This window comes from Neofelis nebulosa, chromosome 8 (genome assembly GCF_028018385.1).
Source record: "Neofelis nebulosa isolate mNeoNeb1 chromosome 8, mNeoNeb1.pri, whole genome shotgun sequence".
Lineage (NCBI taxonomy): Eukaryota > Metazoa > Chordata > Mammalia > Carnivora > Felidae > Neofelis > Neofelis nebulosa.
Genome location: NC_080789.1, coordinates 20,745,314 through 20,772,948, shown reverse-complemented (window position 1 = coordinate 20,772,948; position 27,635 = coordinate 20,745,314). Strand labels below are relative to the sequence as shown.

Sequence of the window (27,635 nt, the reverse complement as noted above, 5' to 3'; positions counted from 1 at the left end):
GGAGCGGACTGGCTATGTAAAAAGTAATTCCTTCACCTGGGAGTTTCATTGAAAAGGATAAATTGCCATTTAAATTTTTTTTAATTGGAAAAAAAAAAACCTGCCCAAGCTCCATGTGTTTTTAATTACTAGACTGAAAAGGCATTTAGATATTTTCTTCTGTAGAGAAGTCTATTCCTTCTGTAGCCCTCAAGTGAAGATTTCTAGTATGAATTACTTTGATAGGATGATCCCTAAAATCAAGAATTCAAAACCTGAATTCTGTTCCTGGCTTTATTCACTGGGTGGGTAATTTGAGCTTGATACTTACTCACCATGGGTCTCTTTTGGATGTGTAAAATGAGTATGGTTCCTGTTCATTCTACCTCATGGAGATGCTACTTGATATGTGCTTTTGGAAAATACTTTCTTTAGTGGTATAGATACCGCAGGTAGCAAAGTTGTTTTAAAGTGTGCTGTGGATTTTGCTCCTTCTAGTGGTTTTCTGTGAATGATTGACATTTTGGTCACTTGGAAGACAGATGTTTTCATCAGCAGAAGTCAGAGGGAATGGGGAGGGGGCCAAGGGAAATCTGTGGCTTGTAGACCACCTGTAACAACTCTGTTTTCTGCGACTTGGCATCATTATGCACTCTGGCCAAAATGACACGTGTGTGTGGGTCATCATGTCCCAGTATCTTGGGAGCCATGGAGTCAGCTTGAAGGACAGATATGAAAGCTGAACAGTCTGCTGTCTGCTGAGAGGCAGCTCAGGGATGATGTGAGAGGCAGGAAACAAATCATGACATCACGCTCTCTGCACACAGTCAACCCACTGGGATGTGCTGTCAGCTTCCCTGCCAAAAGTTAACTACAGCTTGACCACGTCCCTAACCAAGGAAACTTTCCAAATACAAAATAAGTTTCTAGAACCTACAGAACGTAATAAGCTGAGGTCTCTGCTCCTTTGCTTAAGGGGCTATCCACTTCCTTCCCAGAGCCTTCAGTCTTGGTCATTTATTGGCATGTGGGTGGACATTTAACTCTCGGCTACTATTTCATAGACAATGATATTGAGGCCCCTTAGTGAGATCTTAAAAAACACTTGAGTTGAGGCTTTCTTCTTTCTGTGTATAAAATGGGGGTATCATGAGTACAGTGAGAGTGCCTAAGGTGTGTGGTGTCATAATTACAGCTCTATGGAGACTTCCATCCTGTGTTTTGGGACAATGCTGATATGCTGTACCCTTTGGTTTTTTGCCTTTCATGTACAGGATCGATAAACAAATAAGCAGGTTTCGGAGATGGTTACCTAAGAAGCCCATGAGGCTGGACAAGGAGACACTGCCAGACCTGGAGGAGAATGACTGCTACACTGCCCCTTTCAGCCAGCAAAGGATCCACCAGTGAGTGTTTCGTGTGAAAGCCTTTGTCTTACTAAGGACATGCAACTGTGGTAGAGCCTTCTCCTGCACGCCTTTGAGTCCTTGGCATGTGGAAGGAACAGCTTAGTGCCCTTCTTCCCTGAAAGCCCTGTGAGTGTTCATATCCTTTTGTATTAGGGTAAGCTAACTGTTCTAACAAACAATCCCTGTATCTCAGTGGCTTGACACAATAGAACATGCATTCATATGTGTGTTGGGTGAACAACCTTCTTCTTGGTGATTCCGAGACCCAGGCTTCTTCTGTTTTGTGGCTTTGCCAGTCCCTACTGCTCAGAGCCCCTAGAGGCTCATCAGCATCTAACCAGCAGACAGGGAAACTGGTCTACCCCTTGCCCTATTGAAAAGAGGGCTGGTTTGTTTGTTTTAATCAATCTCCATTCACTTCTCAGTTTCCTTTTCTTCAGCAACCCACCAAGTTGCCCCAGGAAAAGCCATATCCCTTAGCAGCCCACTTGCTGGCTCATCTGTCAGACAGTCTCCAAACAGTAATTTGTCACTTTTGATATACTGGGGGGGGGGTGTGGCTAAGTAATTGAGCCTTTGAGGAACTGCAAAAGTGATAGGGAGTTGACTCTGAAGCTTCTGAGATGGCAAGAAATCAGGTGGCAGGGTCAGTGGTAGGAAAGAATACATGCCAAAGACTGTAAGCAGCTAGGCAAAAACAGTCTCTCAGAAGGCAAATAGATAAGTTGGGCATAGCCTTGTTCTCAGCCCAACATCAGGAATTCCTGGCTCTCCCTACTCCAGCCATAGAGACAGCCTCAGTAAAAATGACTTACCCAAGTGGAGGGAAAGGATGACATCTTTAAAAAATAGGTTTCAGGGCACCTGGGTAGCTCAGTTAGTTGAGTGCCTGACTCTCGATGTCGGCTCAGGTGATGATCCCATAGTTCATGAGATTGAGCCTTGTGTCAGGCTCTGCACTCTCAGAGCTGCTTGGGATTCTCTCTCTCCCTCTCTCTGCATCCCTCCCTAGCTCGTTCATTCATTCATATTCTCTCTCTCTCTCTCTCTCTCTCTCTCTCTCTCTCAAAATAAATTTAAAAAATAGGTTGCTAACTTTGAGGAAAAAAAGATAATAAACCAAAGGGCAATTGTCACGTTGCAGGGAACATACAATTGGGGGTTTGTTTCAGCAACAGAAAATCAGTTAATGTCTTTGGACTTTAAGAGGGTGAAGGAGAAAAGAACAAGAGTAGATGTTCTGCATCAAAATATATAATGTATTAATGCAAAGGAAGGAACTTTGTAAGCCTCTGAAATAGCCAAACTCTGGATCCCCACAAGTCAGATTGATGCCAACCCAGCCACATTATGTGAACATTTAAAAGACTTTCAAGAAGATCTAAAACTCACAACTTGGCCTCAGAATCCTAGTTAAATCTTCCACAGGAAATAGGAAATGAAAAGGGTTTCATGTTAACTTACAGACTATAACATACGGGTTTTTTTAAGAGCAAAAGACAGATGAAAGCGGGCATGTTCCTGCTCTTAATTTAAACCTTTGCTATGCCTATTCTGTTCATCTTGAAGTTTCTTAGACAAGTGGTTGTATGTTTTAAATCTTCCGGAGTAGAGGCTGATTTACATGCAGAATTTTCCCTTTACTTCTCACCTGCCTAAGAGAGTATCTAACACAGTTAAGGAACATCTCATGGTCTTTGGATGGATAGGTGGATGAATGGATACGTAGGTGGCTAGATGAGTGGAAGATGAAATACACGGTATGTGCCTGGGGTTTTGCTTTACTTCAAAGGAATATAGTTAAATAGAAGAGGAAGGTTTGTCACTACTCATCTTCATGCTGGTTACATTTCCTGATGTTCTTTCTTGCTTTAGAACAAATTTTTAGCAGGGTTCTCAAAGTCAGAAGCACCTTGGCACCCATCAGGATCTCTAGGGAATAGAACCAAGAATCCTATCTCTATAAGTATTTTAAAGTATATGATAAATTAAGGATAATAGTTTGTGGGATCACAGAGGTATTTAGCCATCTCTATTACAAATTTGAGAGGCCTTTTTGATGTTTGGGCATCGATTCACCGAGTAGTTGATTCAATTAGCTGTCACTTATTTGATGTCTACTTCTTGCCAGGAACCATCTGGGTACAGAGGATATAAAGATAAATACAGAGCCTTTACCCCAGCCTAGTAAAGATAGAAGACCATTTTGAATAATTGTAAACAGTATGATGGGTGTGCCTTAAAAGAAAGAGTGCTCCATACTCCAGATTAGGAGGGAGGTTGTAAGAAATAAGGGTTGAACACACAAAATAATGCTTGAGGTGGGTCTTACCTACGTCCAGGTATGTAAGTGGGGGGAGGGGGTGAGGGGCGGAAGCATATCTCAAGAGAGAATAACGTGTGTACAAAAGTAAACAAGCACTAAACAATGAGGTGTTTGAAGAACTACAGGTGGTTTTCTGTGAATGGGAAGAGTATGAGAAAACTTGGTGTTATTGTTTGAAAAAAGAGAGTGATCAGTGGAAGATGAGCTTTCAAGATAGGAGAACCAAGGAGGAAAAAGCAGAGGGACTGTTGGAATGAAGGAAACATATGAACCAGACCTCAGTGGCACCAAAAGGGTAGTTTAGGCAGTTCCATCATGCAGTTGGGAGATGAAGGATTAAACAAGGGTCTATGAACATCATTGGGCTGTGGGGATTTCTTTCTCCTTGAGAATTGTCATGCCACACAGCCAACATCCCTTTTGCAGAGATGGGGTGGGGTGGGGTGTATGAACTCAGGTAAAAGATGAGGGCATGTTCCGGATAGGTCTTTTTTTTTTTTTACCCATTTTAAATTTATTTATTGTTTAATTTACATCCAAGTTAGTTAGCATAACTAACAGACAAACAACATCCCTTTAATAAATGTGTAAAAGTAAGACTTATAGAGCACTAACTGTCAAGTTAGAAGTGATTGGTACACGAGCACCCAGGTGGCTCAGTCAGTGAAGTGTCTGACTTTGGCTCAGGTCATGATCTCATGGTTTGTGGGTTTGAGCCCCACATCAGGCTCCACGCTGGCAGTGCAGAGCCAGAGTCTTCTTAGGATTCTTTCTCTCTGTCTCTCTCTGCCCCTCACTCCACTTGTGCATTCTCTCTCTCTCTCTCTCTCTCTCTCTCTCAATAAACTTTTAAATAAACTTTTAAATAATGAAATGATTGGTACAATCAGAAAAAAAATCCCCCAAAGATGCTTCCCTAAGGTGACATTAATGGGTTTAAAGTAATTAGAAGTAGCTGATAAATGGGCTGTAGGGGTTATAATATGATCTCTTGATTTTCCAAATTCAGTCCAGAATCCCATGTGACTTCTTGGTTTTGCAGACTATTTAATGTTGTGTTTGTCTAGGAATAAGAGAGAATAATAGATATTTGTGTGTGTGTGTGTGTGTGTGTGTGTATACACATGAATGTAGTGGAAAAAGAAAGAAAAAAATTAGGAGGTTAATGTGCTCAAAGTGGAAAAGATGTATTAAAAATATTTTGCACTCAGGATAAAACCCAGACTCCTAAGTTGGCTCACTAGCTCCTGCTTCCATTCCCCTGTTGAGCACTTTGGCCATAATGCACTGCTCTGACCTTCTTAACTCATGATGCCCTCTTGTCTCCTGTTGCACATGGTCTTCCCTCTGCTTGGTGTACCCTTCCCTTTAGGCTCCCTTCTTTCAGGTTTAAGTAGATGTGTTTCCTTCAGAAAACCTTCCAAGATTTCCTACCTCCACCCCCAATTCTGGGTGAGGTGCATTCTTCTATATCTGATAATATTTCTTTTTTCTATCATAGTTCTTAATATATTATCATATAGACTATAACATCCTTGAAAGACTGTATTGGTGTCATCATTTTTTGAATCTCATAGCTGGTGCTTGATAATGAATTATTAAATGAGAAGTGAGTACATAAAAGTGAAAATAGAACAATTATGTGAGCAAAGAATATAGATGGTATATATAGACAATTAGATCACTGCACACTCATTTCAAATCAAATTCAGTTCAACACATTCTCTCCTCTAGTGTGGTCCACTTCCATTGTCCCCAGTCCAATTTATGGCACTAATATTTGTGCAGTTGCTGAAATCAGAGTCAGGAACCTATTCTAATCCTCTTCTTCACTTCCACTTCCCACATCCACTACATTTCCAAGGGCTGATGATCTTTTTTTTAATTTTTTTTTAACCTTTATTTATTTTTGAGACAGAGAGAGACAGAGCATGAATGGGGGAGGGGCAGAGAGAGAGGGAGACACAGAATCGGAAGTAGGCTCCAGGCTCTGAGCCATCAGCCCAGGGCCCAACGCGGGGCTCGAACTCACAGACCGCGAGATCGTGACCTGAGCCGAAGTCGGACGCTTAACCGACTGAGCCACCCAGGCGCCCCTCCAAGGGCTGATGATTTTACAAGCTAAGTGTCTCTGTAATCTAACAATTTTGTCTATCTCCACCATCATTATCTCACTTCTAAAACCTAGAGGTAATATAACAGATCTCGCTGGTTTTATCCTTGCCCACCTTCAATCCATTCTCCCAAGTGCAAACAGAAGGATGTTTTCAAAATACATATCTACTCGTGTCACTTGACCCTGTTTAAAAACCTTGGAATAAATACCAAAATTACTGAAGTGACCTACAAGGCCTTGGATGGCCTGGCCACGTGGTCAATTCCTCTCTAACCTCGTCTCCCTTCACTGTCTCCCACCCTCACTTCTTATTTTTTGAACATTTAAAATTTATTACAAATGCAGTAAGTTAAACTCTCATAGAAAGTGCAAATTACCATTAAAATTTTAATGTGACTAAAACTCTTGAACACTGTACTTTGAAGAGTAGGCAAAATAACAATAATTATAATGTTTTCTAAATTTGTCACTTTATACGAAAACTATTCAAAATTATTGATGCTCTGATTTCTTTACTATTTTGATAAGTATTCTTAAATGTCTTTGTAGGATTACAATAAAACTTTTAATTTAACTTAAAATTATAGTAGTTTATATTGTCATTATCCCAAGATTACAAGGTCTTTGCTGGATCCAAAAAAAATCCCCCCAATAAAACAACTCCATTATTGTCTCACACTACTTTGATTCTAGGACCTGGATTATCAACAAGCTAATTTCTGATGTGTAAATGGGACTGATTGTTTGTCCCAAATTGATTTGAACCAGACCTACTGAGCATTTGGCAAGGTCCCTTATGAAACTATACTTTATTTGTTATATTAGTGACATGATTTGAATTCTGCAATTAGATATTTGCAATTATGATCCAGATACGTAGAGCCTCTCTTAGTTCTTCAGATGCACTCTCCCTCAGGGCATTTGCACACACAGTTTTCTCTCTCAGAATTCTCTTCCCATTTCTTCCCTTTCCCCCTAGTTTACTCTTACTAATCCTTCAAAAACTAACTCCAGAACTCTTCCCAGGGAAGCCCTCATCTCCTCCTTCCAAAGACCAGGTCTCCTTGCTGTATTCTCTTTCAGTCACATGTTTCCTATGGAGCATTTTTTTAATTTTCAATTCCATAACTGTATAATTATTTGGGCAAATATGATTAATACCTCTCCAGAAAACTGAACTGCATGGAGGCATATGCTATGTCTGGTTTTGCTCATAATTATATCTCCAATACCTAACACAATGCCTAGCATACCATAGATGCTCAGTATTTGTCCATTAAATGAATGGAGTAAGGATGAAAGTAATAAAAACAACACAGGATAATCTAATCATGAACCTTTATACTCTGAACTACTTTGTACAAAAAATTAAAGTTGAGAATAAATTCAAAAACAAATAGCCTAGCATTCTATTTCAATATCTATCAATGTTTGAGAAACAATAAAAGCAAACCTGTGAGTATACATGTCTATAAGAGACATGATGCCATTAGTCATTTTATATATAGCCAAAGGTGGACCTACACATAGGAAAACTCTTACTAGATGCCAAACACTGTTTTAAGACCTTAATCCTTACAACAACCCTATAAGAGAGGAGGTATTATTGCCACCCTTTTATAGATAAGGAAAGTAAAGCACAAGCAGGTTAAGGAATCTGTAGTAGGTCACATAGGTAGGCTAGTCCACCCAATGAAACAACTCCCAAATATCAGTGCTTTAGCACTATTGAAGTTTATGTGTGGTTCACATCATTGTCTAGTGTAGGCTACCATGAGGAAGGAAGTGCAGTGTCTCTGTTCCATGCAGTCATTCAAGTACCCAGGCTGCTTCTTTCTAGTAACTGCCATCCCCTGGATCCCTTGCATCTGGTTGACACACGGGAAAAGAGAGATGAGTAATTTTGTAGGAAGTCTATATGGGCCAGGCTTAAAAGTGACTTACTGCACTTATACCCACATTTCATGGGCCAGAGTTCAGTCATATGGTTACCCCAAACACAAGGAATGCTAACGTAACTAGTCTATCTGTATGCCCAAGAGGGAAAGTGAAACAGGTTTGCTGAACAACTAGGCAGTCTGTCTCAGTGATAGAGTAGGAATTCAGATTCAGACAGGGAGGCTTCAGACTCCACACTCTTAAGCATTACACTCTACTACCTGTGTACTGTTGACATTTTGGACCGAATAACTCTGTTGTAGGAAGCTGTCTTGTGTGTTGTAGAATCGTTAGGATATCACTGGCCTCTACCCATTTGATGCTAGCAGCTGCTCCCTCCCTGGTTAGTTATTATAATAAAAAATGTCTCCATACATTGCCAAATTTTCCTTGCCAGGGTTGGAGGGGTGGGGATGATGGATGGGCTCAAAATCACACCACTCTCTCCACTTGAGAACTATTGTTCTACTGGTTTTTATTACATGACATCCTTCAGGCAGGACCACCCACTCTCTAGATCAATTAAACTTTAGTTGCGTCTGATAATTATGATAGACAAATCTATTTAGTATTTAATTTTTTCCTCAGCACCTCCTTGCCTGTGAATGTTGGCTTCCTTGAGTATCATTGCCCTTCATTTTTACAATGGCATTACCAGTAATATCCTTGAGGCAATTACTTATTAAGGTTGGTACTTATAATAAAAGTTTTTGCTGGTAGACTGAGAAAAGGAAATGTAGAAAAGATTTATGCCACTTTTTATAATAGATATATAATATATACTTTCAAGAAATAGATCAATTCTGAAGTGCCTTTCAGGAAAAAGTTTGTGCTAGATATACACAGAAAAAACTGTTTCTCCCTGTAATTTGATTCCTGTTATTACCATTAATTTATTTTTATGAAAACCTGTAAAAAATGAGGTAAAATTAAATATTGACCATTTCCTAATAGAATATTCTGAAATTTATGTTTGTGGTTTGTGCATATGTTTAAATAGGTACTCATTCATTCACACGCTGCATGCCTGTTATTTTTCTGTGTGCTTGGGAATCAACTGTGAATAAATAGGCCAAGATCCTTGCTCTCCTGGAGCTTAGCTTGTAGTTGGGGCTAACTGGCAACAAACTATAAACTAGTGGTTCTCAATAGGGGCATGATTTGGCAAGATCTGGAAACATTTTTGGTTGTCACAGTGGAAGTAGAGAGTGCCACTGGTATCTAGGGGATGGAGGGCAGGGATGCCACTAAACATCCCTCGGTACACAGGTGACCCCCACAACAAAGAGGTCTCTAGCCACACATGTCAGTAGTGCTGAGGTAAACATTTTAAAAAATCAATTGTAAAACATGTTAGAATGTGATAAGTACTATGGAAAAGGAAAAAGAGGTATAGGGGTTAGGGAATGAAGAACAGTGGCATGGGGAGGTGGATGCAGGTTAAATTTTCAAAAGACAGTGTTTATATTCTTCAGGAGGCCTCATAGAAGTCGTGATTGGAAAAAGACTTGAAGGATACCCAAAGGGTATAAAAATAAAGATTTGGAGGGACACATGAAGCCAGTGTTTACAGCAGCATTATCAACAATAGCCAAACTATGGAAAGAGCCCAAATGTCTATCAACTGATGAATAAAGAAGATGTGATATATACATACATATATATATGTGTGTGTATACACACACACACACATACACACACTATGGAATATTACTCAACCATCAAAAAGAATGAAATCTTGTCATTTGCAATGATACAGATGGAGCTAGAATGTATTATGCTAAATGAAATAGATCAATCAGAGAAGGACAAATACCATATAATTTCACTCATATGTGGAATTTAAGAAACAGGTGAACATATTGGAAGCGGCGGGAAGAGGAGAGAGAGAAACAAACCACAAGAGACTCTTAATGATAGAGAACAAACTATGGGTTGATGCAGGGAGGTGGGTGGAAGATGGGCTAAATGGGTGATGGGTACTAAGGAGGGCACTTGTGATGAGCACTGGGTGTTGTATGTAATTGATGAATCACTGAATTCAGCTCCTGAAACCAATACTGCCCTGTATGTTAACTAACTAAAATTTAAATAAAATTTAAATAAAAATGGGAAAGAAAGACCTGAAGGAGATAAGAGGGAAGTACTTAGAGGGAGTTCCAGGTAAGGGAACAACCAAAGCACAGACCCTAATCTGTGAGCACATTTGTGTGTTTGGGGGGAAAGTAAGATCCTGTGGCTGGAAAAAAAATGATGATACAGTCAACAGTGATGAGTTAGAAAGGAAAGAGGGAGGCTGATTATATACAGCCTTGGCTTTTACAAAGGGAAGAGATAGTCTAACCTAACTATTGAAAGTATCATTGTGACTACTTTGTTAAGAACAGGCTGTAGGAAAGAGTAGAAGCAGGAGCCAGTAAGGAGGCAACTGCAGACATCCCAGTGAGAGAATTTCTAGCTTTTGAAAGTCTACAGTGAAAATCATATCACATATAACTCAGTATCAACCAATTTCTTGCAAAGGTTGGTTGTACACAAAACATTTTAGTTTGTGTCCTGTGCATATATGAAATAGACATGATAAAAAGACCCTTTGAAATGAAATTTGCCTACATGCCTTTATCCCCTTGCTAGACTGTGAGCTACTGAGGGCAGGAAGTTCCTGCCTGACAGCCAGTGGCACCCAGGGTATGATTTTGATCATAAGACCTAACAGAACAGGAAAGGGGCACAGCGGAGTTGGCACTATTGCCACTGCTGGAGGATGGAGATGGGACTTCAGAGTCTGGTTCTCTTATCTAAACCTGCAATATCCACATGAGAAGTTGAAAACCATAGTCAAATAGTCAATTGTGGTCTCTTTGTTCTACTTGAATTTACCCTTGGCTTATTGATTTGTTTTTAGTCTCAATTTTGCTAATAGACTTTCCTATCAAGTTTTTTGGCTATTAAATTCTATTATCAGGATTAATGCCTGACCCCAAGATCCTGAAATCCTGTATCATATATTTTAATTCATGTGTCATGTGCACATGTGAAATGTAATTGTGTACATAAAAGACCACTTGATATGAAATTGGCTTACGTGCCTTTTTCCCCCCCTTATAAATTATGAGCTAGGAAATTTTAAAAAAAAAGTCTAGAGAATAACAAAACAACACAGCTCTTAGTGCTAAGGAAGCACTGACCATGGAAATCTTGGTGCTGGGGCCAATGAGGGCTGTTAAGGACAGGAGGAAATTGCTGAAGGGTTGTTGGTGGGAGGTTCTCTGTAACCTCCCTTTGATTGCCTTCTTATTGGTTAACCTTCTCAGCTGCATGAGCCAGAAAACCATGGCAGTGAGGTATGGATGGTAGTAATCAGTCAAATAACTGTCTGATGGTCATCTCAAGTAGTGGTAGCAACAATTGCAAGGATAAAAGGTGATAGTGGCCACCATTTATAAACAACTCCTGTATTCCAGAGTTGCACCATAGACTCATTACAACTCTGAGGGTGCAGTGGTATGAGGGTCACAGAGACTGAGTGGTTTGCTCATAGTCACTCCAGTCAATGGCAGATGAATGAACAGGAGAAAAGTGTGTTTTCTCTATAATGCTGACACCTCAGGTACGTGCCACATGGGCAGAACTAAAGTACACTTTATTTTCCAGTCGCATTAAACTAGTGTGAACAGGTGCATACAAACATATCTGATTGCCTTTGGAATTTGTTAAAGCATTTGGGGGCGGATGTAAACAAACAAATGAAATGGTAAAATGTAAGTAAATATTCTTAACCAAGGAGAATATCATTTAGAGTAGGCACTCAAGTTCAGGGGGGAAAAAGGCTCAGATTTGCAGGCCTCAATGGCCTATGTATCTGTAATGGTTGATAAATGAGCCAGTAAATTGGGCTTTAATCATAGTGGGTAAAGCAGAGGGAGAAACACAGGAAGTCACGTGGTTCTGATTGTCAGAGAGGAAGAAAACCAATCTCTTAGTGAAGCAGAGCCTTTCTTAGCATTTTCCTAGCATTTGCAAGAAATAAAATTCTTGCACAGGAAAGGGAGGAGGGCTGTAAATGAAGCAGTGAACAATTTCCTTAGCAACCTCCTTAGCACAAACATCTTGTAGGCTTTTCCAGGGATTGTTTTTGGTATGTCCCTCAGCATGGTTCTGGAGGATTAATTGCTCATGGCTATAATGTTTTGTAGGAATTTAGACTTGTCTTCAGCAGTATATCCTAAACTAACCTCATGTAAATCTTTGTTATTTAAACTACATTCTGCAAAAATTATAGCTGAGAATTGATTAAAAATCAAATAGCCTCATGCTCCATTTCAATGTATATTTGTGTTTGAGAAGTAATAAAAGCAACCAATGGGTACATATTTTTATAAATCAGTGTATGATACTGTTTGGTCATTTTACATGGTATCACCAAGACTGGGCCTACAAGTTGCTTACCAGTCATAATTGTATGGGAGCCTAAGAATCTGACCCCACAGAAAGTTCTCCTGCACTAGACAGCTGTGGGGCCTGAGGCTGTTAGCATTAGGGTCTGTCATTTCATTGGAGCATTGTATTTCCAGAAGGCCCCTCTCAAAACTCAGACAACTTCAGAGGCAGTAGTTCAATACAACAGTAGGGAGTTTGTTTAATGTTAGACCTATGAGGAAGGTATAGTCATTATCTCCATTTTTACAAAGGAAGAAAGGCACAGAGAGGTTAAATAACTTGCCCAAGGAAACACAGTGGGTAAGTGGTAGGATGTGGATTCTAAGATAAGGCACTATGGCTCCAGTCTTATCCTTTTAACGTTATATATCAGTTTTCTATGGCTACTATAACAAATCACCATGAATTTCATGGCTTAACACAAATGTACTATGGCCCTGCAGGTTAGAAGTCTGCCATGGGTCTCACTGGGCTAAAGTCAAGGTATGGCAGTGCTGCATTCTTTTGTAGAGGCTCTGGGGGAGAACTGTTTCCTTATCCTGTCTAGCTTCTAGAGGCTGCTACATTCTTGGCTCCGGGCCCTTCCCTTCATCTTCAAAGCCAGAAACAGTGGTTGAATTCTTCTAACATCACATCATTTCACTCTGACCCTGTTTCTGTCATCCTACCTCCCTCTCTGACTCTTATTCTTTCCTCTCCCATTTTTAAGGATCCTTATGATTACACTGAGCCTGCCTGAATGGTCCAAGATAATCTCCCTCCCTCCCTACTCCCTACCTTAGGGTCAGCTGACAAGCAACCTTAATTCTATCTGAAATATTAATCCCCTTTGACATATGGCTTAAAATCCCTAATACTGGGATTAGGACGTTGACATTTTTCTGCCTAGCACGTCTTTATAGACTGGCCAATCTACAGAGCCCTAAGGGTCTAGAACAGAGGATAGGTAAGTTTTGACAGAAGGAAAAGAAAGAAGCAAGGAAGAAAGGATTGTGGTGATAAGATTTAAGGACATTAAATGAAATGAGTTGTGTAAAATATTTAGTCCACTACCTGGCCCAGATAAAGCACTCAATAATTGATAGATGTGGTGGTGGTGGTGGTGACGGAGGTGGAGAAGGAGGATGACCATAAGTACAATGAGAATTCTTGGGAAAAATCCCTAAAAAGTTGTAGTTGGTGTAAAAAAGTTTGAGGTGACAAAAACTAATTTTTGCAAAGTTAAATATCTGACCTGAACTGGCATAGCATTCCTTTTAAGCTAAATGTCGTTCAGTGTTGTGGGTATGTTATGGACAGAATGTTTATGTTCCCCACCTCCAAATTCATATGTTGACAGTTCTTACTGTGATGGTATTAGGAGGTGAGACCTCAGGTTGGTGATTAGGTCATGATGGTGGAGCCCTCACGAATGGGATTAGTGCCTTACAGAAGAGACCAGAGAGCTAGATTACTGACCACCATGGGAGAATACAATCAGAAGTCTGCAACCAGAAGAGGTTGCAGACCTTGACCATACGAACACCCTGGTCTCAGATTTCCAGTCTCCAGGAAATAAATTTCAGTTGTTGAGAAGCCACCCAGTCTATGGTAATTTGTTACAGCAGCTCTAAAGGCAGGACACATTGCCATTTCACATTTATCAGAAATGTATGCACATGTGTTTTCTAAACCCTGTCAACATGGGTAGCTAAAGCCATGCATTCTTCCAGCATGTACCTTTTTCTTATTTTCTGTTTGAAGTTTTTCTGGTGTTTTCATTGATCTTAAATCTTTAGAGAGTCCTTTAGGCAAAGAGATACTGATATTGATTTAGGTAGGATTAATGTTCTTTTAGTGCCCCCATGACTTACAACTGTCTCAGAACACTTTTTTTATTGCAATCACTTATTCAACATTAGGATACCGAATATGCAGGTTGTTTTCTATTGATCTGTAAAGTCAGGGGAAACCCATCTATATCCTGGAAAGTTTTATACTGAAATGAAAATGAAACCAGCCACACAGCCTGAGATTTGTGTTTCTGAAGATTATGTGGCTTCTTTTAAATAGAACATAACTTAATGCATCTAGTTTAAGAGGCAAAAGATGCACCCAGTCATGTGGGTAAAATGCACCATTGGGTGTCTGGAGACCCAGTAGTTAGTTAGCTGTGTTCTGTTAGTACTTGTAGGACCAACTATGAATTCAGTTACTTAGAAACCTTTTATTTTTTTTTTTGTCATTTATCCATCTGTAAATAGTTTTTTCATTTACTAACTCATTATTTCAATAATTTTTATTGAAGTATTATTAGCATACAATGTTTTATTAGTTTCAGGTATACAACATATTGATTCAACAAGTCTATGCATTACTCAGGGCTCACCATGGTAAGTGTAGTCACCATCTGTCATCATATAACATTATTAAAATATTATTGACTATATTCCCCATGTTGTATTTTACACTTCTGTGACATATTTATTTTATAACTGGAAGTTTGTGCCTCCTAATCCTCTTCACCTATTTTACCTATTCCCTCATCTCCTCTCCTGTGGCAACCACCAGTTTATTCTCCATATTTAAGAGTCTGTTTTTTGGATTGTTTCTTAATTCATTTGTTTTGTTTTTTAGATTCCACATATAAGAGAAGTCATATAGTGTTTGTCTTTTCCTGTCTGACTTATTTCACTTAGCATAATACCCTCTAGGTCCATCTATGTTGTCACAAATGGCAAGATTTCATTGTTTTTTATGGCTGAGTAATATTCTATTGTATATATTTATTACCTGTTCTTTATCCATTCATCCATGGATAGCCACTTGAGTTGTTTTCATATCTTGGCTATTGTAAATAATGCTGTGATAAACATAGGGGTGCACATATCTTTTGAATTAGTGTTTTTATTTTCTTTGGGTAAATATCTAGTAGTGGGATTACTGGGTCATCTGGTATTTCTATTTTTAATATTTTGAGGAAATTTCATACTATTTTCCACATTCCCACCAATAATGCATGAGGGTTCCTTTTTCTCCACATCTTCTCCAACATGTATTTTTCTTGTCCATTTGATTCTAGCCATTCTGATAAGTGTGAGGTGATGTCTCATTATGGTTTTGATTTTCATTTCCTTGATGATGAGTGATGTTGAGCACCCTTTATTGTGTCTGTTGACCATTTGTATATCTTCTTTAGAAAAATGTCTGTTCAGGTTCTTTGCCCATTTTTAAATGAGATTAGGGAGTTTTTTGATTTGGTTCGGTTTTGGGGTTTTTTGGTTGTTTTTTGGTGTCAGGTTGAATCCATTCTTTATATATTTTAGGATATTAACTCCTTATTGGATATATCATTTACAAATAGCTTCTTCCATTCAATAGGTTGTCCTTTCATTTTTTTGATGGTTTCCTTTGCTGTACAAAAGCTTTTCATTTTGGGGTATTCCCAATAGTTTATTTTTATACTCATTTTCCTTGCCTGAGGAGGCATATCTAGAAAAATGTTGCTATGGCTGATATCCAGAGATTACTGCCTATGTTCTCTTCTAGGATTTTTATGGGTTCAGATCTCACATTTAGGTCTTTAGTCAATTTTGAGTTCATTTTTTGTATGGTGTAATAAAATGGTCTAGTTTCATTTTTTTTGCAATGTAGCTTTCCAGTTTTCCCATTATCAGTTATTGAAAAAGACTGTCATTTCTCCATTGTATATCCTTGCCTCCTCTGTTGTAGATTAATTGGCCATATAAGCATGGACTTATTTCTGAACACACTGTTCTGTTCCATGGATCTATGTGTCTGTTTTTGTGCCAGTACCATAATGTTTTGATTGTTACAGCTTTGTAGTATATCTTGAAATCTGGGATTGTGATACCTCCAGCTTTGTTCTTCTTTTTTTAAGATTGCTTTGGCTACTCAGGGTCTTTTGTGGCTCCATACAATTTTAGTATCATTTGTTCTAGTTCTGTGAAAAATTCTGTTTGTATTTTGATAGGAATTGCATCAAGTCTGTAGATTGCTTTGGGTAGTATGGACATTTTAACAGTATTAATTCTTCCAGTCCATCATCACGGAATATCTTTCCACTTGTTGGTGTCATGTTCAATTTCTTTCATCAATTCATTCAACACATACTTTTAATATATTTTGTGCCAAGTATAATACTATAGTAGAGAATGTGATTTTGTGTTCATAAATATATTTATGTGTGCATATTTTTAATTTAAAATTTTAACTTGAGCATATTAAATTTGATGGGAAAGACACCATTTTACACACAAAATGGTAGAAAGGCAATGTAAAACATTTGTAGGAAAAGGGAAGATTTGCCAAATTTACATACAATAAAATAAGTGATAAAATAAGCGAGGGTTAACATAAAGGGAAGAAAGGGAGCTAGAACTGCATCTGTGGATGGATTGCATACTGTGTAATTACACTGTGCATTACATCATCTGGAACAATGGTCAGCAGGAACAAGGGAGATCATTGGGGAGCTCTGTGCTGCCTGTTCTTCCTTCATTCATTGTCTCATTTGACCTTTGCGACAACCCTGCAACATCATTTCATTGTCCTTGCTTTACAGAAGGTAGAATCCAGGGTCCTAAAAGTTAAACAGTTTGTTCAAGGGTACACAGTAACAAGCAGACTTTGGGGTCTGCTTAGAACCCAAATGTGCCTGATTTCAAACCCATGCCCCTTCCGTGATACACAGCCAACACTCATCAAACAATCACTAGATATCAGGTTACTCATGAGACCAGTAGTAGTATTATATCCATTTAGAAATGGAGGAATGGAACAGAGAAGATAAGTCAGTTCAGGAAACCCTCCTGGATAGTCAGATTCCATGAGCTCACTCTTACTCTGCTAGCACACTCAAACCCAGGCTCTCATATTTATCTTCATTAGGATTTGGGGATGAAAGACAATAGATTTATCTCTTTTAAATCCACACTCTTAAATCTAAAGGAAGGGCAGACCTGCTTAGAAGAATTGTAAGGCTTGGGGCAAGAGTACAAGTGAAGCCTATATACCATATGTCTAAATAATTAGAAGTAATAAATCATGTTAACAAGTACAACAGTTTCTTTTTCTATCTTGACAAATACACCCGCATAAAGACCTGAATGTCTAAGTTCTCAGGATTCTTGGAAACCCATTCCATTGGTGGAAAAATGGTTTCCCCCACACTCATGGCCTGCCCTCTTCTCTTCCTGTCCCCAGCTCCATCCCACCCTGAGGGGCCTCAGGCTCATGGGTCTGTACACCCCGGCCCCATGTCCACATGTCATTCATGTCCCCTGAAAACAGCTTGGATACTTGGTAGGCATAGAATTGTCTCAGATATACCTGAGAGGCCCACAAAGACCCTAAAGTGGCCTAGGTGATTTTGGGGTCAGACTCTAGGTGGTCACTTCCTCTTCGCCTGGCCAATACCTCACCCTGTGGAAAGCAACCCATTGGGAGGCTGGTTTATGAGCCCTCTAAAATCCAGGACCTGGGCAGAGTGCATCTTATATCTGAGAATGGTACTGGTTGGGCGAGGGGCAACGACCAGAGTTAAATCTATGGCTTTTGTGAATAGTATTTTATTCAAATGACTGCTAATTCAGAACCACGTCTTAGAAATGTTTTTATCCCTGGAGATAAATTTGAGTCTTCTCCTTTCCCACTTCACTCACCCCCAATACTACACCAACACCATAAGCTTTGTGTTTTCCACTACATGTTGACCAGCCTCGACACTACCATCTTTTTCATCACCCACCATCACCACTCACTCCTTTTGGTCCTAGCTCCTCCTTTCTGACCTCACTGCCACTGCCTTAATCAAAGCAGCCACCAACTCTTGCATAAACAATTATAAGTTTGCTCAACTCCTTCATCTTTCCCTACTCCCATATCTATCCATCACACCCATGTAGCTGGGTCACATGCAAGTCTCCTACCATGGGCCCACATGGCACCTTAGAAGGACACCCTTCCTCTAAGAATTCACAGCCCACAGTTTGACAAGCAGAATATCGTGGATTTCCACCCTTCCTCATCCCTTTGCCAAGCACCTTTAACAGTGAATAAAACACACTGCCACATGTAGTAGCATTGCTTCCTTGCTTAAGAGCCTTCAAAGATTCCCTAGGCCCTTTGGGATCAAGTTCAAAGTCCTTAGCACGTGGCACACAAAACTGCTTTTCTTCCCCCTCCCCACCAGTCTCCTAGGCTGAATGGGCCAAATGCTCTACTACGTAGCAGTGGAGGCTACCTAACTATCCCACGACTGATGTTTTATCTTTCTAAAGTGTGCTCTTCCTCTCACTATCTGGTGAAAGCCTGTTCTTCTCTCAGGATCTAGTTCAGATGTTGTCATTTCTTTTTATGTTTATTTATTTTTCAGAGAGAGAGAGAGAGAGCACAGGTGAGGAGCAGAGAAAAAGGGGGAAAGAATCCCAAGCAGGCTTCAAACTGTCAGCACAGAACCCAATGTGGGGCTGGAACTCAAAAACTCTGAAACCATGACCTGAACCGAAATCAAGAGTCAGATGCTTAACTGACTGAGCCACCCTGGTGCCCCGGATGTTGTCATTTTTATTAAACCCCTCGTGTCTCATGCAGATGGCATTAGACCTCTGGGCCCATTAGCCTTTGTAAATACTGTGATTATGCAGTGATTATATTGTACCACAACTATTTGTTTCCATATTGCACAAAGCACAGTTCAGCAGCCAAAAGTAATTAGCAGGGATTTCCAGTTTTTACTCAAGTTTCTCAAAGGACACGAAGAAGAAGCCAAGTACATGGTCTCAGCAACCGTTGGCTACCATCATTTCTTCTTCCTTCATACCCTCTCTTCACACCCTCTGACAGAAACATCCCTCCTCCACTAAAGCCTCCACAGCCTAAAGTTCCTCTCCTCCCCACAAACCTCCTCCCTCTCTGCTATCACTTTGCTATGTGGACTAGCATAGCTTATCCACAAGGGAGGAAAAAAATCCATCCTCTTCAGGACAGAGTAAATTAAGCCATAGATTACAGGATTGTCTTTGTTGGGTTAGAGACTGTGCCCGTCAGATTATGCTAGGTTCTGCTGCACTGACATCTCTCAAATCCCAGTGTCTTACTCAAAGCAGCTGATTTATTTCTTGTTCACATACCATACTAGCTGTGGGTTAGCTGAAGCTCTGCTTTCCATGTCTTCTTTCTCATGGAACATTGGCTGAAGATGCAGCCTGTACCTAAGACATGCATCCTCATGGAAGAGGGAAACGGTAATGGTAGAGCCACACATTAGCTCTTCAAAGTTCTGCTCACATATGCCATAATCATTTCTGCTTATATTCCATTGGCCAAAACAAGTCTTATGGCCAAGCATGGTAATGGGGTGGGAAATTAGACTTCTCCCCAGGAAAAGGGACTGCAAGTCCATGATAATGGGTAGTGATATATAATCTTCACAAAGAAAAACAGCAAATTGGAAATAATAAAGCAATCCACCAAGGAATACCTTATGTTAATAGTATTTTGTACCTATATAACACTTTAGTCTATGAGCTCTTCTAGGGTGCAGATATCTTGCACTGTTTTACTTTGTTTTAAACACCTTCCATATTTTTAGGAAAGAAAGTTTCCATACAAATTAGCAAAGACAAGCAGAAGAAAGGGAAAAAAATTCTGTAGGGTAGAAATCAGACTTGGGATTTAAATATTTTGAAATACAAATTCAGAAACCATGTTGATACCAAGGTGATATTCCTGTCAGATTAACAAGCAGGATAGGTGGGTGGTCGTTTATGTGGTATGTGATTTCAGATAGAGAAAGAGAGAGAGAGAGAGGGTCCCTTCCCCAAAGAATCTTTCTTTTTCTAGCTTCCTGGACCTCTCAGGCTCCACTCGGGAAAACTGAAACCCAGCAGTTATTTTAGCAGAAATTAATGTAGGGAATCTGTTACATAAGCATTGGAGAACTAAAATGTCATAAAGTGAGCACTGAGTCTGCACAGATATTAACTACAGGAGGTACAGGAAGCAGCATATTGCCCCTAGGGCTAGAGGGTCCAGAGGAAGAGGTTGGGTTTACCTTGAAGCTCAGAGAAGGTTGCCGCCTGGAGCTGACCCCCCGTGCCTCTGAGGAGAAAATGCTGCCCTGCCTGTGCTAGTACCTCTGGGGTACAGGGCAATGCAGTGAGTCTAGTTTGGGGTGTTTATTTTTTAAGATGGAAACTGGAACCAACTGCCACTGTGAGGTTGAAGAATCACTGCTGGAGCAACATTGACAGGACAATGGGCAAACAGGAAAGACCAAATCCTTTCACTCCATTTGTTCCCCTTCCAGTCTCCTCGTAGGACCCCCTACTGGCAGAACCTTATCAGAGAGCCAGCCACAGAGTAGGACTGTAGTTGGCAGAGTCCCTGCTCCAGCATTATAGAGGAGGGTATAGAAGAGAGAAGCTAGGAGTGAACTCAGGGACTGGAACATCTCCCTAATATCTGGAATTTTACAGTGTGAACTTTAATCCTTTGGCTAAAGTCATCTGTATTTGAAATAAATGTACCTTTTGGCGGGGATGGCTCAGTGGGTTAAGCATCTGACTCTTAATTTCGACTCAGGTCATGATCTCACAGTTGTGAGATCGAGCCCCACCTCTGCACTGTCAGGGAGGAGCCTGCTTGGAATTCCCTCTATCCCTCTACCCAACCCCCCCCCCCACTCTCTCTCTGTCTCTCTCTCTCTCTCTCTCAAATATAAATAAGTAAGTGTAAGTAGGTAAATTAATTAACTAACTAAATGTCCCTGGGAAAGATTAAAAGTTTCAATGTTATTCTTCATTTATACCCCATAATGAGTAAGCTTATCAGCTCTTTTTTAGAAAGCCAAAAATAAAGGAGAGGAAGAAAGAGCTAAGAGGGGGTACTTTGGCTGTAGCAGGAATAGACAAAGGATCTCACTAAGATGGGAGAGGGAGGAAAATGTCAAAAAAGAAAAAAGATTGGGGAATTATGGAAAATAAATTTTACCAACTTTGAAGTTTTATGGATGCTTGGCAGGTTTCTAGATCTTTGCTGACTACAGCAATATAGATGAACCACAAGAAAGACAGATCTGTCCCTTTGGTCAGCACTCAGTCCTGCTCAGCTCTAATAAGGGAATATAAAAATAAGACCCATCACCAAGACCAGACTAAGACAGTGGCCACAGATGAATCACTGGATGATCACTTTATGCAGTGACAATTGCCTCAGTAATTCAGGCAAAACCTTACTATCGACTCAATTATAGTAGCACCCTAATTAGTAGAAAGCTGAGGCCTGGGTTATTCTAAATTGGATTTTTCTGCTCTGAGGATTAATTATGAAATCACTAGGTCTCCAAACTTGTTTTTATAGATTTAAGACAAATGATTTCCTCTTCATTCTGTCTCACTTTTCAATGGGAAATAACAGTGGTCTCTAATAAATTTAAATACCGCAGTGCTTTCATGTTTTCCTTCTGAATATCCATTTCCATTCAGTCAGCATCAGGCACTGGTTCTGTGACAGACACTGTGTAGGGCTGGACGAGGATGAATGAATCCCAGTTTCTGTCCTTAAGGCTTAGTGGCTGAGCCCACACAGGCTCTGGAGTCTGTGAGACCTGGGCCCCAAATCCCAGCTCTGCAACTCACGAACTGTATGACTCTGAGCTTTAGTCATATTTTGAGTATTTTTTCACAATTACAATAACTTTCTGGGCATAATTATTATTTTCAATGTTTCCTCACTCCACATAGCCTCATATACTCTAACACATTACTTTCTGATCATTTTTACTCTCTTTATTATTCTCTATCTTTTATAGATACCCAGTTATCTTTCGCTGACTGTCCATGCTAAAGAATAGGAAATGCAAAACTCGAGTAGAATTTCAGAGTAATGGGTGGGGCCTATCAACTTGTAGCTTTGTTGTAGGGAAATGGCTGGGGGGTTTCAATTTTGGAGTCTCCAGTCTATTCCTCTTCAGATCTTTCATCTTTAAGCTGGTCAGATTCCCCAGAGAAGTCTCTGCCAGTGTTCTCCCTGGAAAGTCAAAACCTGGTTGCCAATGTTCTGGAGCCTAAGTGAATGAAGACACCTGGGAATCTCAGCTTCCAGGATGCAAGTATTCACTTGGTCCTCTAGATTTCAGGATAGCTCCCCTACCCCTAACCATCTCTGGTATCTTACAGTTCAGGGGTTGTATTATTACCCTATGCAAAGAAAAAAAACTCTCCAAGTTTCTGTGAAAATACAAGTGAAGCTCTGAGGATCTACCTTCTTCCTAAATGGCTTTCAACCAATACTTATTTTAGCACCCCCTTTGCCCCACTTCTAGAGGCCCCTGATGCCCCAGTTCTTAAGATTTTATGAGATTTTGTAAAGTATAAATATGATTGTTCTTGGTCTTGTCCAGAGCTGGTTTAGGATTCTGTTACCACCTGTCTGTCTGCTTTTCACATTCCAGCATTTTGTTGCTGTTGCTTTCTGCTGTCTTTGTTCCTTGAGGATTTATACCTGTATGTAAACGCACACACACACACATACACACACACTACTGTTATTTGCATGGGGTTTTGAGAGAGAGCCAAATTAAATGCAAGTGTTTAATTTTCCATTTTACCTGAAAGTCTCATATTTATTGGTGTTTAAAGTTCAAATAGAAAAAATGATGTCATGAAGTACAATTAGAAATGACCAATGGAATAAGAAAAATGTGTTCACATTGCTTTAGATTTCACCCATTTATCACCTTAATCCTAAAAAGAGGCTTTAAAATCTTCACCAAATGGTCAGAAGTCTGAATATTAGGTATATCACATATTTGGTCTGATAATTATCTCCTCCTTTTACTCCTAACAATTACACTTAAGAAGTTAGTTATTGCATTATGGTGCCTAAAGCCAAAAAAAAAATTCTCAAAATAGGCCTTGTCACATAAAAAAATTAATTGGTTGCTTTGTTCCTCCTTAGATTTTCATTAATTTGAGGACATAATTTAAGTGACAGTTAACTGTATAACCTTTGCATCTCCTTGTTAAAAAAGAAATCTCTATTTAAAAGTATAATTGAGAAAGTTTTCTGAAATATTTATTTTAAGGCATTAGCTTTCACTTTTCTTTTTGTATTATGAATTAATACAACTAGCCATCAGAAAAGACTGGCATATTGGTCACGGATTGCTACATAACAATCTACCCAAAATTTAGTAACTTAAAACCCATTTTACTTGTGCGTGATTCTTTTGTTTCAGCAATTATGCTGGGTTAAGCTGGCCAGTTCTTCCACTGGTTCCATTTAGAGTCAATATGTGGTTGCAGTCATTCTGTAAGGAAAGATAGTTAGACAAGGAACATGTAGATACATCTCCTCACCCCACCCCCCAAAATTCAGAAAGTAAAACAAGAAAAAAAATAAGACAAGGTAATGGAAGAGAGAGTGTGACTTTCAGGACACGAGAGTAACTGTCTTAGCTAACATACTCAGGAGGTGACATTTAAGTTGAGGCCCAAATGTTGGAAAGAAACAGGTTGTGCAAAAATCTAAGGATCACATGAGCTAAAGCCCTGGGTAGTGGCAAGTTGAGTTTTTTCAAGGGCAGGAGAAAAGACAATGTTGCTAGTTTATAATGAACAAGAGGAAGAGGAGAAGAGATAAGTACACTGGCATAGGGAGGACCAGACCATAGGAGAAGCATGTAGACCTTGGAAAGTAGTTAGGCTTTATATCAAATCTGTGGGAAGTTGGTGAAGAGTTTTAAGCAGAAGAGGGATGAGATTTTATTTGTTTTAAAATATCCTTGCTATGTAGAGAATGAACTAATGGGAGGAAGTGAAATTGGAATAGTCAGGAAACTCTCACAGTGCTCTTAGAAACACCTTCAGCGCAGTGAGGGTGGTAAAGGATCAGATTCAGGATGACATTTGGGAAGAACAAAAACTTGATTGGAGATTGGACATGAGAGAAAGAGAGGATAGAGTATGCATCTCAAGTTTGTGACTTGAGAAATTAGATGTGTCAGTGCCATTTTTTAAGATGGAAAAGATGAGGAGGAAAGGAGATTTTTACTTTACAAGGGTATAGATCAAGAGTTCTTTTTGGGATATATTGGGTTTGAATTGTCTCTTAGACTCATATGGAGTCCTGTCATCTACCAACTAGGTTTGATGATCTACCTCAGTACTTTATAGTGTCGCTTTGTGATTAACCCCATTGTTGGGCAACTAAGACATAATGACCCTCATTTTCCTGACAAGTAACTGTGTCCCAAAGAAACTCAATGACTTCCCCAAGGCCACACAGCTGAAATGAAGACTTGAACCCAAGACCTGTATACAGTCCTGTAGGGCATTTTTACCCCTTGCCCAATCTCCTGCTCCAGTTTTTATGGTCAAAGGGAGATACCAGATAAGGTTACCATTACTGAGGCTTTGCCCACATGCTCAAATTGTCATCCATATTTGAGGCAATATTCTACTAGCCACATGTGAGTATTTATATTTTGATTTTATTTAGTTAAAATTAAGTTAAAGTAAAAATTTACCTTCCTTTTTGTTTATCCACAGTTTAAGTGTTCAGTAGCTACATGTGACTAGTGGCTACTATATTGGATAGCATAATTAACATTTTCATCATCTCAGAAATTTCTATTCGATAATACTAGACTCTACATAATTCATACCAAGTTAATTGTGAAAAAAGTCATATTCCAATAGCTATTGCCTAAGAAGAAAGTTTTTTTAAAAAACAAGGTGGCATTTGCTTTAAAAGTAACACATTTCACGATAATCTTTAATTTCATACACAGCTGTAATGAAAACCTTTTCCCAATTCACACCCTTGATTCTTTGTGTATTTCTCATTTTTCCTAATAAGAATAGAGGCTTCTCTGAGGAGAGAAGCTAGGTTCTTTCCACCTTTGCATTACCCTCACTCAAAATAAATACATGCATAACATTCACATCCCTTGCTACCCACCACCCACCTCACATATAACACCCTCAGCTAACAGTTCTTTGCACAGAACAAGCAGAATGTTTACAACCAGCCACTGCTGTGGCCGGTTGGCTTCAGGAGAACATAAAACAGAGTGCAAATAACCACAGCTTTAGGGAGTCTATAGCTAAAACCTAATTTCATGGCATATTCTATTCCAAGTTTTTGCTCTTTCTAGCAGGGAGGAGATTGGGAGGCTCATCAGGTAAAACTGAAGGCTGCTTATCTCTGGAGGGTGGGGACCTTGGAGGGGAGATGGTGGGAACTTCAGATTTGCCTATTACTTGATGAGGAGGTGAGCAGGGCCTTCCTCACATGGTAAGATGAAAGTGTCCAGAAAATCCCGTTCACACCCACATGCATACAGGCAGGCATGTGCTCTCAGCAGTTCCTTTCACAAATGAATGGGAAAATTTGGAAGCGACAGATGGGTTTTGAATCCTTCCTCAGTTGTATGACTTCAGGTATATTACATAAACACTCTAAAGAGTAGGAGAAGGAGATGTATGTGTAGAGCCTTGATCACATAATTATTCCTCTTCTCACCCTTTAGGGTGAAGGGGAGAATAAACCCAGAAAGAAATTGCATTTTCCCTTTGGAATTTTTTTAACAAGAGTGCCTGGGTGGCTCAGTCGGTTAAGTTTCCAGCTTCGGCTCAGGTCATGATCTCACCATTCATAGGTTCAAGCCCTGTTTCAGGCTCTGTGCTGACAGCTCAAACCTGAAGCCTGCTTCAAATTCTGTCTTTCCCTCTCTCTGTCCCTTCCCTGTTCGTGCTCTGTCTCAGTCTCTCAAAAATAAACGTTAAAAATTTTTAATAAAAATTTTTAACAAAATATTTCATGTTTTTTATAGGTGGTACTTACATAAAAATTTCCTAAGTGTGTCAGTGAAGTTTTCTTCCTTTCCAGCCACCTAGTTCTCCCAGAGGCAGCTAGTATTTCCAGATGTCTATGTGTCCATTCCATATTATCCTGTGCATGTGCAAGCAAATAAATACGTCATTACACTTATATCTTCCTTATATATGTGTTTTTCTCTTTGATACAAATAGCTGTGTGACTATTTTAAATCTTGTTTTCCCCTATAGTATCTTGAAGATTTTTTTATATCTACCCTGAACACCTTCAGTCTCTTCACAGATTCAGAGTATTTCATTGTAGAATTGTACAATAACTTGTTTATCTTAACCCCCACTGATGAATTGTTTAGGTCATTTTTAGAATTTTGCTGTTATAACCCATGCCATAATGAATGTTTTTGGTTATCTGTCACTTTGCACATGGGTAAAGTGTATTTGTAGAATAAATTTCTAAAAGAATTGCTGGTCAGAAGATATGTATATATTATATATAACATAATTATATAGCTATTAATATAATTAACCTATATATAATTTTGATAGACGTGGTCAAATGACTCTTGTAGAATTTGTACTAGTTTTCTGACCCATCAGTAATGTATGAAAGCAGAGTTTCTAAGCCTTTGTGGATCCCTGATACCTCTGAGACTGAGCTCCCAAGTTTTATGTTTACTGTAACAGCTCAGCTTACATAATGCATGCATGTGTGCATGCATGTATGTGTGTGATTTTATTTGAAGAAAGTTGTTTTGGCTAAGTTACTAAGGAAGGCTTGAGAACAATGATGTCAAGAATCATCATTGTGCCTTCTCTTAGCCCTTCAGTTTGAAAGGGTGACATAGAAAATGAGATTGTTCCACATCCTGTAAGAAAACCCTTTGGCAGCATAGAGAGAATGGTTCAGGTGGTAGCTGGAAAGATGAAATGGGTGGAAATATTTCCAGGGAGCAGTAAGTAGCTGCCAAGTTATAAAGAGGTGATATTTAGTCTCATAGCCCCCAATGTTAGCAAGTGTTCTTCAGAAGGTCAGCTCATTTGAGCCAGTTGTCAACCCCTGTATTAGTGCTGGAAGTATAGAGATGAGCATGGCTAGTCCTTGCCCTCAAGTTCATCCAGAGAAGTCAGGCATGTAGGCAGACAAATTCTCTATGATGTTATAGAAGCAACAGCAATGATGACAGCTACCTCTGAGAGCTTACTAAGCACCAGACAGTGAGGTTCTCCAATGCTCGTCATCTCACCTGATTCTACAGAAATGCCATGAGAGTGATTACGGTGTTATCCCCATTTCACAGATGAGGAAACCAAGATTCAGGGAAGTTGAGGGAGAGTCCCAATACCACATAGTATGTGACAGAGCTAGGGTTTAGTCTGTGGATTGTCTCACTTCAAAGTCTTAAAGGGAATAAGGGGTAATGTTAGAACTTAATGCTCATCTTCCTCTTCTATTAAATGGTTTTCTCCTTTCTCTTGTTATGACACCAAATTACTTTTCAGGGGAGGGGGGAGGGGGTCAAGGAAGACCCTTGGAGATGTGTCCTGAATCGATGCTCAAAGAATGACTAGAAGCAAGGAAAGCA

The 27,635-nt window shown here is 39.5% G+C and overlaps 1 protein-coding gene and 1 long non-coding RNA gene across 6 annotated transcripts in view; one reads left to right on the top strand and one right to left on the bottom strand.

The window, feature by feature from the left end:
• ANO4 (anoctamin 4) overlaps positions 1-27,635 on the top strand; it is a 426,134-nt gene that overhangs the window by 284,597 nt on the left and 113,902 nt on the right. For all 5 annotated transcript variants that reach the window (XM_058741647.1, XM_058741645.1, XM_058741644.1 and 2 more), the window contains one exon: positions 1,254-1,385. In XM_058741647.1, the coding sequence (XP_058597630.1) occupies positions 1,254-1,385 (132 nt within the window). The remainder of the gene's footprint in view (positions 1-1,253; positions 1,386-27,635) is intronic.
• LOC131519021 (uncharacterized) lies at positions 23,306-26,483 on the bottom strand. The gene is made up of 3 exons (XR_009265414.1): positions 26,310-26,483; positions 26,060-26,167; positions 23,306-23,522 (listed from the first exon to the last, which is right to left on the bottom strand). It is a non-coding gene; the product is annotated as an uncharacterized LOC131519021 (long non-coding RNA).